Source organism: Hakea prostrata, chromosome 5, assembly GCF_041222555.1.
Source record: "Hakea prostrata isolate BN-2017 chromosome 5, UWA_Hpros_2, whole genome shotgun sequence".
NCBI classification, from domain to species: Eukaryota; Viridiplantae; Streptophyta; class Magnoliopsida; order Proteales; family Proteaceae; genus Hakea; species Hakea prostrata.
In genome coordinates, this window is record NC_142604.1 from 45,815,459 (window position 1) to 45,831,801 (window position 16,343).

Sequence of the window (16,343 nt, forward strand, 5' to 3'; positions counted from 1 at the left end):
TCCTTCGTCTTTCAATTTCTGGCTATTTTTGCCAGAATCTGACCATTTTTCAAACTCAAGTTCCTTTTTTACAGCTTAAGTTTCTATTTTCTCCAAGGTTTGCCTTTCCTTGAATGATCCACCAAGCGTTGAGTTCCTAAGGTTTTCTGTAGAGCTAGAATGGTTATCTTTTTCTATCTAGTTAGTTTTCTGTTTCTATGACTGTGGTAGATCTTGGTATATGATGGGTGAATTTTAATACAGTTCCAAAGTTGTTTTCTGTTTGTGGTTATCTTGTGGAGTTAATGGCTATTGTTCTATAATGTAGCTTATATATGTTTTGGATTTGGAAATAAAATTGGAAAGGTAGAGAGATATCGAAGTGACTTGAACAGATTTTCATCGGTCATGTTGACTCGCAATGTGCTATGAGTCTTGACGATTTTGATCTTTTCTCGACGAGTCAAGGCCTTACCGTTTAGGAGGGTAGGGAGAGGTGGTGGTGGCACGACGATGATGGCTGGAGGATTAGGGAGAGTTCGAGCTAGAAGGGAGAAGAAACTAGGGTTTGAGAAATTGGGCGATTTAAGATTTACAAGAAATGAGGGTTTGGTTTTTCTAATTTTTTAAACTTTAAATCCATAAAATGTAAAAATAATAAATAATATTTACAAATAAACCTCTGTCATTTAATTTTCAACCGTTTCCATCTTATTTTGATTACATGGCACGATCATGAGCATTGGAAGCAGCAAGCAGCGACTGTTAATCCCTAAAAGTAAGTCCAATAGATTAAGTTGGAATTAGTTAAGATCGGTTATTGACCTTATTAACCTTATTGTAACATGAATTGTGAAAATATAGATTTGAAGCACCATTGCCTTCTTAAAAAAAAATTTGGCTCCACAAAGTTCCATTGCTACTGTTCTTCCTCCAACCTAAAATCCTGTTTATCGAAGAAGAAAAAAAATTAATATCCCAATTTGTACTGTGTTGGGTAAAAAATTGACCCTAATGGCATAAAAACATAAACCCTCATTTCTTGTAAATGAGAAAAAAGAATAAACCAAAAGTATCAAAAGTATCAGGTAGAGATTAGTTAGTAACCATTATGTGCGTTCTATATTATTTGTTCAAGAAAAAATAAAGCCGTGAATGAGTTGTGTGTCGGGTTATGAAAAACCCACCGAATAGAACAATCAGCAAATAAGAGAAAAGAAGAACACAAGAATATATGGGCAAGAGAGAAAACTCAACTATAAATAAATAAATATCCAAAAGAGAAGATATTTTGGATGCTTAAAGAAAGAGGAGGCTTTCTTTTATGGCCTCCTCCTCTCCACATATTCCCACATCAGTCGATGTAGGACTAATATTACAACAATCTCCCACTTGGAGATTAGATTGAGAACCAATCAATCTCCACACCAGTCTCTATCTTACCACCATCATGCTGTCTACGTCTCTGTCAAGCCATACAAGGATCTGCACCAAATGAACTTGCCAGTGTTGATTGCTTTTGTCAATGCATCTGCTAGGTTCTCTTTCGTGTGGATTTTCTGTGTATCCACCCTTCCGTCTTCCACCACTTCACAAACAAAATGATATTGGACTTCTATGTGTTTTGTTCTAGAATGAAAAGCTGGATTTCTTGCAATGTGCAAGGCACTCTGACTGTCACAATATTTGTGCCCAAGTTCTTCCATGAATCTTCTTATCCAGATTGCTTCTTTACAAGCTTGTGTAGCTGCCATATACTCAGCCTCTGTTGTAGACAGTGCTACAACTGTTTGTAGTTTAGATATCCAGCTCACATCTCCTCCTGTAATTGTAAACACGTAGCCAATAGTGGATTTCCTTTTATCAAGATCCCCTGCAAAATCAGAATCAACATATCCTCTGACAGTAAATTCAGATCCTCCATAACATAAAGCAGCATCCAAGGTTCCTTTAGTGTATCTTAGGATCCTCTTCACTATAATCCAATGCTCTTGTCCTGGATTCGCCATATCTTCACTATAATCACTCCCACTGCATGTGCAATATCCGGTCTTGTACATATCATAGCGAACATCAGACTTCCCATTGCTGATGCATACGGTACTCGAGACATCTCCATCCTCTCTGCTTCATTGCTAGGACACATACTTGAGGATAACTTGAAATTAATAGGAAGAGGAGTAGAAATTGGCTTACAGTCTTGCATATTGAAGCGGCGCAAGACTTTCCTTAAGTAACTCTTCTGAGATAGCCAAATCTTCCTGTTATTTCTGTCTCGGTGAATTTGCATCCCTAGAATCTTGTTTGCGGGTCCCAGATCCTTCATTTCAAATTCCCTAGCCAACTGAGCCTTTAATTCTACGATCCGATCTTTGTTGGGGCCTAACACCAACATATCATCGACATACAACAGTAAAATGATGAAATCATTATCACCAAACCTCTTGTAATATGCACAAGGGTCTGAAGCAAATCTGTTGTATCCAAGGTTCAATATGAAGGAATCAAATCTCTTATACCAACATCTTGGCGCCTATTTTAAGCCATATAGAGATTTGTTCAACCTGCAAACAAAGTTCCCCTTTTCTGGTTCTTGAAAACCTTCTGGTTGGAGCATATAGATTTCTTCTTCAAGATCTCCATGAAGAAATGCAGTTTTTACATCTAACTGCTCAAGATGTAGATCAAACGTAGCACAAAGTGCTAGAACTATCCGGACAGTAGTAAGTTGAACCACTAGAGAAAAGATTTATGTGAAATCGACACCTTCTTTCTGAGCATATCCTTTGATCACCATTCTTGCACAATACCGCTCTACTTGATCATCACTGCTTCGTTTGATCTTGTAAACCCATTTGTTACCAATGGACTTCCTTCCGTGCAGTAAAGGTACAAGCTCCCACGTCTTATTCTTATGAAGAGCTTCTAGTTCTTCCTACATAGCTGCCATCCAAAGTGACACTTCTGAGCTATCAATCACTTCTTTGAATGTTGATGGCTCCCCATCTTCTGTTAGAAGACAGTATGCAACGTTGCTTTCCATAATATAATCAGACTGCCAGGTTGGTGTATGTCTTTCACGAGGTGACCGTCGAACTTCTACGATTGTAGACTCAATCGGTACTTGTTCCTCATTTTCTGATTCTGCTCCAGAAGAAATTTCTGGATTGGACTTCTCTTCCTCCTGAACTGTTGTACTCTCCGGAATTTCTATTGAAATGCTACTCACATCTTCCTTTTGTAGCTTATCTTCTGCAAAAATGATATCTCTGCTAATAACGACCTTGTGGGCAGTGGGATCCCATAGTCGATACCCCTTGACTCCATCAGCATTTCCCAAGAATCTGCATTTTCTGGATTTTGGATCCAATTTCGAAATTTCTTGGGGATGATACATCACGTACACAGAACTCCCAAATGTGTCCAGGCATGAATAATCAACTGGCTTGCTAGTCCACATCTCCACAAGGTGTCTTCAGATCAATCAATCTTGTTGGTGATCGATTAATCACGTAGCAGGCAGTGTTTACGGCTTCTGCCCAAAAGGACTTAGCCATACTTGCAGTTCTTAACATGGCTCTCATTCTTTCGAGTAGAGTTCTATTCAACCGCTCCGCTACTCCATTCTGTTGAGGAGTGTAAGCCACCATGAGTTGTCTCTTGATGCCTTCTTGATTACAAAACTCAAAGAAGTCATCCACTATATATTCACCGCCATTGTCCGTCCTGATGCACTTGATTTTCTTCTCAGTTTCTCATTCAACTTGCACTTTGAATGTTTTGAAAACTGAAAACACATCTGACTTCTTCTTGATAGGAAACACCCAACATCTTCTGGAATAATCATCAATGAAAGATACATAGTACCTTGCTCCTCCCAGAGATGTAACCGGTGTTTGCCATACATCAGAGTGAACTAATTCCATAATACTTTTACTCCTGGAATCAGATGCATTGAACTTCATTCTATGCTGCTTGCTTGTACCACAGTGCTCACAAAAGGGTAATGAAACCTTTGTGAGACCCGAGAGTAATTTTTGTTCTGCGAGAACCTTCAACCCTTTCTCTGACATGTGATCCAAATAAATCTCCCGGGCAAACCAAAGAAACTAATAAATATAATATCAAGAATATCTTCAATCAACCCGAGGACTAATTAACGCATTAGTCATATGAAGAATATAGAGAATCCACACAAACTTCAAAATCCTAAAATTTCATCTCCTCCTTGCTTCAATAACACTGCAACGAATACCTCTAAATTTGCATGAAATTACATTATATCTTCCATGGCAATAGCAACAACAAAGATAACTTGACCCTCCAATCTCTGCCAATCGTAACATATCCCCTTCTATCGTCAAGACCAATCCATCAATTTTCACATACCACACTTATATCTAGTGGAATCCAAAAGTGAGTTGTCTTCTAAAATGATGAATGTTTTTAACAGCAATCACTTTCAATTCTTCCCCAGTGAAAAGATCATTAAACTCTATACTTGGCCTAATCAAGGTAAAGAGGCAAGTAATTAAATATATATGATTTATATATGATTAACTAAGAATGAGGAATTACCAAAAAAAAAAAAACTAAGAATGAGGAAATGCCGTTTGGAATTCTTAAACCCTGAAAAATCTATGTCTTTAGTTTTCCAACATCCAAATAACCTCTGGAAGAACAAAATTCCAGCTTCTCATCTTATATATGATAATATGAATCAAGTAAACAACTACTATACTTATTTAAAAATAAATGTGTGCAAAATACATATCATACGATATCTCGAGAATCAATACTAAGTATATAAAAAACACAATGTTCATGTAAATCGTGTTGCTCATGTTTTTTTTTTTTTTTTCTCTTCTTTTTGGGAACAATCTCTTCACATAAAATACATTATCGGTTAAGAAATGCTAACACTACGTTATCGCCGAATATGATAACCCTCTAGTGGTGGAGACATGTTGGGGCCGGGGCCAGGGCCGCTGGATTTTTTGAAATTTTAAACTATCCTTATATTTTTTGTTATTTCTCTCACTTTACATGTGAAATATCACTATTTGGCCCCCTTCAAAAAATTAAAAATAAAAATTTAAGATAAAGATAATGGGTAAGAATGTCATTCTTAATCATTATTTAATGGTTATCATTAAATCCATAGTTTTAAGGAATAAAATGTTAAATTCTAATTAAAAGCTAATTCACGATCCATGAATTTCTTCCTATATATTCTTTCATCTTTTGGTTCCTATTTATTCTCCTATGAATCTCCTCTTTTATTCCTATATTTTCTCTCTTTTTTTTTCTCACACGTCTCACAAAATAGTGTAATATTTAGTAGACATTAGAATTTTCCTAAATCTTCTCCTCAGTTATCCGATATTCACTCTCTCTTTCTCAACTTATTCCTCTCTTTCTCACACACTCATGATTTTTCTAGTATTCTTTTCATAAAGCATAATTTTATTTTTTTATTTTGTTGTTCTTTCTTTCTCCTAAATTTTTTAATTCTCAATTTAAATTTTGTTAGAATTCAACCATTGATTTTATCAGATCTAATCATAATCATTGATTTTATTTTTTTAATCTTCAAATTTTCTCCTAAAATTTCATTTCCTATTAATGGAAATTGAAATCTCGTTTAGGATTTCAACCATCAATTTTATCATATCGAATCATAATCATTTAATTTTATTTTTGAATCCCTAAACTTTCTCATAAAGTTTCGATTCTAACAGCAATTTAAATTTTAAGTTTTATTAGTTGGATGTTTAAATTTCTACCAATAATATTATTATATCTAATCATAATCATTGATTTTTTAAATTAATTTATGATAAATTTAGTGTTTATCCCATATTTAGTTAATAAACTTTAAATCTATCTTTTTTTTTTTCTATAATTTCTCCCCAAAATTTCTTTTTCACATTTGTTTTTCATGATTTTTTAAAGTTTTTCTCCCACAATTTTAGCCTTTACTTTATTTTAATATATTTTTTATAATTTATTATCAGCCGAGTCAACAGTAACCTAAGTAACCTAAGCCAAAAAGGTGGACGGAGATGGTGACAAAGCCGAATCCCTGACACAGGTGGGTAGGTAGAGAATACCTAGGGGCGCGAGACAATTCTCTCTAAGGAACTCGGCAAAATAGCCCCGTAACCTCGGGAAAAGGGGTGCCTCCTCACAAAGGGGGTCGCAGTGACCAGGACCGGGCCACTTTTACCAAAAACACAGGTCTCCGCAAAGTCGTAAGCGACTGTTTACCAAAAACACAGGTCTCTCGCAAAGTCGTAAGACCATGTATGGGGGCTAACGCCTGCCCAGTGCCGAAAGGTCAAGGATGTTGGTGACCTGATGACAGGGGAGCCGGCGACTAGAACCAAGTAGTGTGATTTGGGGATCTTTTGTTTGCTCCGCAAGGTAGCCAAAGCCAACCAGTTTTTAATTAAAAAGGCATGATCGTCTTCAACTGCCGAAAAGTAGTGCGGAGAAATAGTAAGAATTGTACCTGCCATCCAATTCGTTACGCATGGTAGAGTAATCTATATTTTAGTCCTCTTATTAATTTACCTAAATTTTTAATGTGGATGCCCACGTTAGAATATAATAAAATATTCTAAGATGAGATCCACAGTGAGTCCCGCATTGGCCCACTTATATTCGCCCCCAAATAGTCAATCCTGGCTCCGCCCCTGCTAGCATTCACTTGATATATATATATATATATATATATATATATATATATATATATATATATATATATATATATATATATATATATATATATAGTATTGCAAAATTAAATGCAGATTTTTAAAATGATTTTTATAACTTTATATGTTTGGTCATAGAGTTTGAAGTTTTCATCAAAACATAATACAATCATTGACACAAACTTAAACTCTTTTTGGTATCAATTTTTCTCAATTATGATAATTTTTTATTATTTTAAATTGTTTGACATCTAGTTTCAATTTTATTTTTAATTAAAATAATAAAAAAAACCTCTAAAATCCATAATAAATTTTTTGTCTAATCTGGATTATGATGAGGATTTCATTCTCTTCATTTATGCCCAAGTTTACTTAAAACTTTATAGTTAAGATGAGAATAAAATAATCAATATACATTCTTTTATAAACCATATTTTTCCCCCCTCATTTCTCACTTGCTCACTATCATTTTCTAACAATTTTTTATTTTGATGTACCAAACTTTTTTTTCATTTCATATTTTATTTTTGACAAAATTAAGCAAACCATTTTTCATTCTTGACCAATAATGAATTCTTGTACTTATTTCTTTTAAATGGGCACAATAGAAAATGAGAATTGATTACCAAAACAAGCCTTAATCTAATGTATCAAAAAATATTTTGAAGAGAACAGGACCCATAGCCCTTGTTTACATTTTAGTTTATAGGTTAATGGGCTTGTCAAAGTTTTCTAAAAGTCCATTAAACTAAGCGGAAATATACCTTTAAAAATGACTGGAAAAAAAAGAAATATTTTAGGAAAAATGCTTTTATTTTATTATTTTTATTTATTTATCTGAGGTTCACCTAGGCCAACTTATGCGGACTTTACTATGTCCTCAACTTTGACCATGTCTCCTACTTATCTTCATTTGTGCTTAATTTTTATTAATGTTATTTCTCTTAGCTCTTTTATTTTAGTCTTATGGATCAATGTAGCCAACCTATTAAATTGGGATAAGGTTATGATTATTGTTGTATTTAAAAGAGATGGGTTATATATATAATTATTTGAAATTAAATAGGGCTTTATCTATAAATATATTTTGAAGTTACACTGCTGGATAACTCACGGGATTCCTTATATTAGGAGAACACGAGGGGGCACAAAATACAATGGCAACCCTCTCTCTTGATGTTTCTCTCCCTCTTTGTTTCTTGGAGTTTTGCGGATACACCTCATATGTGATGGATCAATAAATTAGTTTTATACACTAATAGACTTCGAGAGGACCTTGTGTAACTCTGTAAAGGAAGAGACATTCTCTAGACGAGGAGCAACACTTGAAGCTCTTCCTATATGCCTATTTTCTTATCAAAATGTAAGTATCACTATCTCTAATTGATCAATGGAAATGTTTCCAAATTGATCTTTTTGGCTTTGCATTTGGATCAGGGGATGTGGTTTAGGGTAATATATTATTATTCCTTAGAGGACATCCTTGATACCTGGGTCACCCCCTAGATCCTTAAGTGGGTAATCAAATTCATTTGTTCTAAACAAAATAGGGTTGCCTTTGGGGTCAAACCCAACACCTAGATTAGTAATCTGTTGATCTTTCTTTTGAATCCATTACTAAACAGTCGATTTTGGTGCACCATGAGGGGAAATGGGGAAGTAACTAATGTTGACACATCGACTAGGTGCTATACTTTCAAATGATTCATTCACCTTGTGCCTTTGCACCCTTAACTTATCTATGCAATTTGTGGATTTTGGGCCTGATGTGGTGAACACTAAGTAAAGCAATGCAATTTAGGCCTAATTACAGGTGCACCCAGAAAGCATAGCATAGAGTTCATAAAAACCTGCCGATTGTGGTTTCTCATTTGACTATATATGATTCAGCTTCCGCAGCCATGTTCTTTTCTTCTTTTCCAAATCTTCTCCTTCGTCTTTCAATTTCCGGCTATTTTTGCCAGAATCTGACCATTTTTCAACCTCAAGTTCCTTTTTTACAGCTTAAGTTTCTATTTTCTCCAAGGTTTGCTTTTCCTTGAATGATCTACTAAGGGTTGAGTTCCTAAGGTTTTCGGTAGAGTTAGAATGGATATTTTTTCTATCTAGTTAGTTTTCTGTTTCTGTGACTCTGGTAAATCTTTGATATATGATGGGTGAATTTTAATACAGTTCCAAAATTGTTTTCTGTTTGAGGTTATCTTGTGGAGTTAATGGCTATTGTTCTTTAATGTAGCTTATATATGTTTTGGATTTGGAAATAAAATTGGAAAGGTGGGGAGACATTGAAGTGACTTGAACAGGGTTTCATCAGGCATGTTCACTCGCAATGTTCTGTGAGTCTTGACGATTATGATCTCTCGGCCTCTCGACAAGGGTGGTGGTGGCACGAAGATGATAGAGGTAGAAGGGAGAAGCAATTAGGGTTTGGAAATTGGGCGATTTAAGATTTGAAGTCGGGTAAATGAGGATTTGATTTTTCTAAATTAGTAAACTTTAAATCTATAAAATGTAAAAATAAAAAAATAATATATATTTACAAATAAACCTCTGTCATTTAATTCTCAACCGTTTATATTTTGATTACATGACACGATCATGAGCGTTGGTAACAGTCGCTGCTAATCCCTAAAAGTAAATCCAATAGTTTTAGTTGGAATTAGTTAAAGTCGGTAAAATCCACTTTTTATGCTTCTACGCTGAAGTGGACAAATTTGGCACAGAATCTATACTGAAATCTTGTATGATTGGACACAGATTGGCACATTTCTCTGGCTCATCTTGGCACAGAATCTTGTATAGTATGTATGACTTCTATGCCAAAATTGGTACATTTTTATAATAAAATTGTTAAAAAGATAAATATAAAATATGATTGTATGATTGGACACAGATGGTCACATTTCTCTGGCCCATCTTGGCACAAAATCTTGTATGGTATATGTACGACTTCTGTGCCAAAATGGGCACATTTTTTTAATAAAATATTAAAAAAGATAAATATAAAATAATATATAATTAAAAATACGTAAATATGATGGTTCAATTCATATATAGGTGCTCACATAAAATCAAATGAGATTATAATGTTTTCAAGTGATTAGTGGGAGTCTCGCTCTTACTGCCAATTCATTTGCAATTGTCTTCTTTTGCTCTTCCATTTGTCTTACTTCTGCTTAGTTGTTTTCAAGGGAAATATAAGGGTCCGATATTACTTCTTCAGGAATCCAATGCGGTTCTCCGAAAAGTTCAAACTTTTTCTCGGCAACTTGCTCATCGCGGATGAAGTTATGAATAGTACAAGAAGCAATGACTATTTTGGCTTGAGTACATAATGTAAACCCGTGACACATTTCACTCAAAATTGAGAACTTACTCTTCAAGCATCCAAAACACCTTTCTATAAAATTCCTTACGGAAGAGTACCTATGATTGAAAAGTTCAACAGCAGTCCTTGGCCCTCGACCTCTCCCCCTGAAATCTCGCAAATGATACTTATTACCCTTGAATGGTGTCATGAATCCAGTCATAGTCAGGTATTCAGAGTCAACCACATAATACTTATCTATGACAATTTAAGATAATAAAAGTTAGTCCCATCAGTTTAGATCCGATGAAGGGTTAAAAAAATTGATGTAAGTAGTTGTATTAAATTTACCTGGAAGAGGATGAGGAAAATTTTAAAGCAAGGTCTGTAATCGCTTGTATAAAAACTTTGCAATCATTTGCAAGAACCTTGCCACCATAATAGGCAAACGTGAATTTCATGTCAGAGAAACACGCACACGTGACATTTTGTGTGGTAATTCATTTCCTTCCACGATATGATACTTGTTTTTCAGCCGGTACCATTACATGCACATGATTAGACACAGATGGGCACGTTTCTTTGGCAAAATTGGCACAAAATCTTGTATGATATCTAAAAAATTGGCACATTTTTTTTTTAATAAAACCAAGTACAAAACTTATAAATAAATTTATTTCAATTTAAACAAATTACATTCAGTGTGGTTAGATCCTAATTTATCACCTTTTTTTTTAACCCTAGTTCATCATTGAATCAAAAGAACCTTGGTGGATTTGAACCACCATCTCTTGAAACATGCTCATGTTCCAAGTGCTCTACCAATTGAGCTAAAGACCCACAAAATAAAGTTGTCAATTAAAGATGTAATAAGATTACAAGAATGTCTTTCCGCCAAGGACAAGGGCATGGAATAACAAACATCATTTCTCTCACATCAAGAAAGTTTAGTATTTCTAACATCATAACGAATATAACATTGATAGGACACCACCAAACTCTTGTATTTAGGGAGTTCAAGTTACAAATTATAAGTTGGCAACACCTTAGAATCAACATATTTGAATAACAGCCACTCTTCTTCATGATTAGAATCACCAGATGATTAAAGAACAATTAATACAGCACCACTGAGAAGGTACAATCTGAAACTAGGATATAAGTGGAAAGCCGAATAAGTTCCAGGTGAGTGGCACCAAGCAGGCAAGAGTAGTCAAACACATATTACCTGCTGGTTTAGACCAGGCCCCTTACCAAGATCAAAACATGCAAATATAAAATTAGATCCTGTTGGTAACCAGAAATAACTCCCTTTTTATTCCTTACAGGTTTAGGTGGGGTAAACCTAAAAGCATTATTGGATGATGCAATCATCTGCTTTGAACTATTCTAGTCCAAGAAACAGGTTTGCTCCATTTTTCAAATCAAGTTAAAATCACAACCAAATCCTCAGTTAGATGCCTTTATGTATCTTTCACTTGTGTGGAATGAAAGTTTCTTATGATTTTTATGAAGGAGTTAAATCTTAAAGAATATTTCTATGAAGCATTGAAGAAAAACACCCAAACAGTAACTTTTTCATGGAGGCTCCATGTTTGCTCATTGTTATTATACAAATTATTAGACTAATCTACTTTTTGTTTAGTACTGATGCTTATGCTATCTATATTATTGTTCCTTTCAGTTAGTGCCTTCTTGTTACATGCAACTTCAACTCCTTTCTATCTCTGTTCTTCCAATATTAGAGAAGGTACATAAGAGAAACATGTGTTTGCTGTATGATCATAGCCTAAATACTTCCATCTATCTCTCTATACTCTACTTGGGTCTTGGCTTTTGTTGATCATCCTCCCTTATTCTATCAACCCAATCCCAAACTTCAGGTTAAATTTGCAAGTTTCCTTTGGAAGATAATTATCATCTACTCTGCTTTTGTAGGGTCTTCTGTTTCACTGGAAATGTCTCATACAGTAGTCAATCTTAGATTATCCACTTGATACAACATTATGTGCTACAAACTAATTTGAGTGAGTCCAAGCTTCCCCTTTTCAGTATTTCAGAACATTACACTTATTGATTCAACTACGAACCATAGCTACAAAACAATCTGTACAATGTGATAAGTTGATTTCATGCATATTATTTTATACGATAATTAATTTCCATGTATTTACAATTGTTTTATATCAATTTATCCTAATATGATATGAAAATGAATATGTTGCACCCTTTCCTTTAATTTCTATAATTTTGATGATTTTACATATTTCCTAAGGGTCTGTTTGGTTACATGAATCCAAAGATTTCAAATCTTTGGATTCATGAATCTGAGAATTATACCTGTTTGGTTGTAAGAATCTCTAGATTCATGAAATCTAGAGATTCACATTTTTACACTAAAAACGTGAATATGTAGATTTATGGGTAAGGGGTGAAATCCAGAGATTTCAAAAAAGCTATACATTTGCACATTCACAAAAATCACGTCGATCATATAGTTTCTTAGGATGAATCCACAGATTTCATTCCACAACCAAACATTTAATTTTATAAATTATAACTCCATAGATTTGAAATCTCTAGACATTTGAAATCTCTAGACTCATGTAACCAAATAGGCCCTAACAAATTCTAATTAAGATTTATTACTTTTACGTGTAGGAAATTATCAATCAAATTTGGGTATTATTGCAAGAGTCCTATCTCAAGTCAAAAACATAGAGAGAATGAGTCCTTGCATGCTTCTAGGTTTTATTTCTTATTTAGGATTTGATTAAAGAAGGGAAAAGAGGAAAAAGACTCAAATTCAAATAAAGAAGACTCAAAAATCCAGTTTTTGAGTGTCTCTGACCAGTTTTGATCAAGCCCTTCATCGGATGGTCATCCGGTGTCTGATCAAGCCGAATTTTGGAGGAGAGCTTCATGACTTCTTTATTTGGTGGGATTATGCATTGGAGATCTCTAAGTTAGTCCGATTCGTATGTCAAAAGACTCCCTGGTTAAGTTAGATATGAACTCTGAGTTTAATTAATCTATAAAAGGATAGCAAACTTCAGGTGGAAGAGCGGAGAGAACCTTCTTGGAGCTTTGGAGGAGCGGAGAGATCGAACCAGGAGACGTTGGTTGGCTTTGGAGATTTGAAGTTTGGGAATAAGTTTTTCTTCATCTTCTTTCAATGTTCACGAACTATTCTGTAATGTTTTTGATTTCTAGTATGAACTAATTTAATTTTTCTAAGCGTCAAATATAGCCTATCTTTGAATTCCCACTCTTGAATTCATCAATAGAATTTTGAATATTGTTTTTTTTATTGGGTTTTTACTTCTATCCTTTTATAGATTAATTAAACTTAGAGTTTGAATCAAACTCAGAGTTCCTATCTAACTTAACCAAGGAGTCTTTTGACGTACGAATCGGACTAACTTAGAGATTCCAATGCATAATCCCACCAAATAAATAAGTCATGAAGCTCTCCTCCAAAATTCGGCTCAATCAAACACCAAATGACCATCCGATGAAGGGCTTGATCAAGACTGGACAGAGACACTCAAAAACGAGATTTTTGAGTCTTCTTTATTTGAATTGGATTCTTTTTCCTCTTTTCCCTTCTTTGATCAAATCCTAAATAGGAAATAAAACATAGAAGCATGCAAGGACTCATTCTCTCTATGTTTTTGACTTGAGGTAGGACTCTTGCAATAATACCCATATTTGATTGATAATTTCCTACACGTAAAACCAATAAATCTTAATTAGAATTTGTTAGGAAATATATAAAATCACCAAAATTATAGAAATTAAAGGAAAGAGTGCAACATATTCATTTTCATATCATATTAGGATAAATTGATATAAAACTATTGTAAATACATGGAAATATAGTAAATTAATCGTATAAAATAATATGCATGAAATAAACTTATCAAATTACCCCCAACTTTAACATTTGCTAGTCCTCGAGCAAACATCAGGATCATACAAACTCTCATTTTGATTACATATTCAATCTTAGTCAAGTTCAACAATAATTCAAAGGAATGTATAAAATAAGCTAAATAAGAGATGAGTAGATAGATCACAAAATCAAAACTTTGACCCGTGTGTGTGTGTATACCTTAACCAATCAAGTGCATGCATGTTTAAGATCCCAAATTCAACTGACAACTCCCTAGTTTCAAGGTCAATTCTTATATGTCTAGCCTATCATCCCTCTCTCCACTAATGAAGAGCAATCACTTATCCAAGGTCAAGATGACTTGTGAAGGTGGAAGAAATGTAGACTAGAGCTGAAATACATATATGGAGATGATAACATTGAAGCACCAATTTTCTTTTCTTTTCTTTTCTTCCTTTTGCAAAAAAAAAATAGCAATTTCATACTTCTTTTTTTCTTCCCTTAAGGTGATAATACATCTCCCAAGAAGCAGTCCAAGACATATCCTACACCTGTAACATGGCTCTCAAATAACTATCTATCCAAGCGTTGCGGTGGCCTTTGTCCCTAAGCCCCAATTGTGCAATGTTAACCCAGTGAGAATCCAAAAGGCTCACTCAGTGGCATTCACTACGGAGACCCGCAACTACAAAGAAGATCTACTCACAATGCTTTTAACCCTCACCATGCTTTTAACAATCCATATCACCTTCGGTCTATTCAAGGGATCACACGACTTGGAAGAGTCACCAATGAGATACTAACATATAAACCATATGCATCTCCACAAAGTGAAACATGGTATAGTAGAAGTGGAACAGATTAGAAGAGAATATATATATTTTCAAAAATTTAAATGAAAGAAGAATGGCCTCTATCATATCCCTAAACAAGTGGCACTCATGAATTTCGCATCAATAGGAAATCTTGGTGGATTCTAATATGTTGACTGAACAAGAAAATTGCAGTCTCATTTGAGAATCCCTAAATACAATAACTCAATAGAAAAGTTTAGTGCTCAATGGGTGTGTCACATAATCAAGGTTAAAGTGATTCACATACTCATCTGATATTTAGCAAACTCATCATTTTCAAAGAATTATAGATGAACACAACTAAAACATGAAATACTAAATAAGATCTAGAGATTTAATGTCATAACTTCCTTCTATTTTACTCTACTAACTAGACAAATAAGCTTCAATCACTGATAAAAAGTTTTGAAATGATTTGAAAAATTCTGGTTTTGAAAAAAATTCAGCATAGTGAGTCTTATCCCATAGAAAGGAATCTTAGACATTCACCCCCAACTTTATAATGAGCATTGTCCTCAATGCAGCGAAAAAATGAAAATATTAAATGCATGCAATGGGAAATAAATGTAACAAGATGTGAAGTAAGGTGAAGGAGACTCCCTTGATTCATAGCTTTAAGAGTGATGTAATCCAAATCCACCCTCTTCTTTTCATTCTCATAAAAAAAAATTATGGAAAAAGAAACAAAAAACATCGAATCTAAAAAAATTAACAATTGAAAAATAAGAGAAGTAGTAAAGAAAAATTTTGGGTTGCCTCCCAAACAGCGCTTGCATCATAGTTCGCAACCGAACTACCCCCAACTTTAGGTCAAAGATAAGAATGACTTCTGGGGGTCGAAGCCACTTCCAAAGGAGTGATTAGTTACTAGCCATGGTCCTCAATAGGAGATTTGTCAACAGATATAGGTGATAAAGCTTCTAACTGCATCTCACATTCAAAAATTCCTTTATTTTCTGCATTTGTCACACCTACCAAACAAATCTCAACTGGATCAACTGGATAGCTTATTTGAAATACCTCCTTTGTACATCTCTCAATAGAATCAATTCTGAAACAGTTATCTGATTCATTTGGAAACTTGATGGCCTTGAATACATTGAATGTGATCTTTTCATCTTGTACTCTCATAGTAAGTTCACCTGTTTGAAGATCAATCGGCCGCGCCAAGAATGGCCTACCAAGAATAATGGGTTTGTCCTGGTCTTCTTCTATATCTAATACTAAGAAATCTGCTGGAAATATAAACTTATCCACTTTAACCAAGATGTCTTCAATGATTCCCCTCGGATATTTAATAGACCTATCAGCCATTTGAAGTGACACTGTGGTAGGTTTAGCTTCTCCAAGGCCAAGTTTCCTGAAAATAGATAGAGGCATTAAATTAATACTAGCACCAATATCACATAAAGCCTTATAAAAATGAAAATTTCCTATAGTGCATGGTATTGTGAAACTCCCTGGATCCTTTAGCTTAGGAGAGGAATGATCTGTAAACAACAAATTAACTTAGTAAACAAAAAATGAGTTTAGGAGACGAATGATCTGTAAACAACAAATTTTCAATGATAAAAAATCTTTAAAAAATC

The 16,343-nt window shown here is 34.3% G+C and overlaps 1 protein-coding gene across 1 annotated transcript; it reads right to left on the reverse strand.

Annotated features, from left to right (window-relative positions):
- Positions 1-15,621: 15,621 nt before the first annotated feature.
- LOC149016118 (uncharacterized) lies at positions 15,622-16,134 on the reverse strand. The gene has a single exon (XM_089156678.1). It carries the CDS (start codon positions 16,132-16,134, stop codon positions 15,622-15,624), a length of 513 nt encoding a protein of 170 aa, XP_089012804.1.
- Between the last annotated feature and the right edge of the window lie 209 nt (positions 16,135-16,343).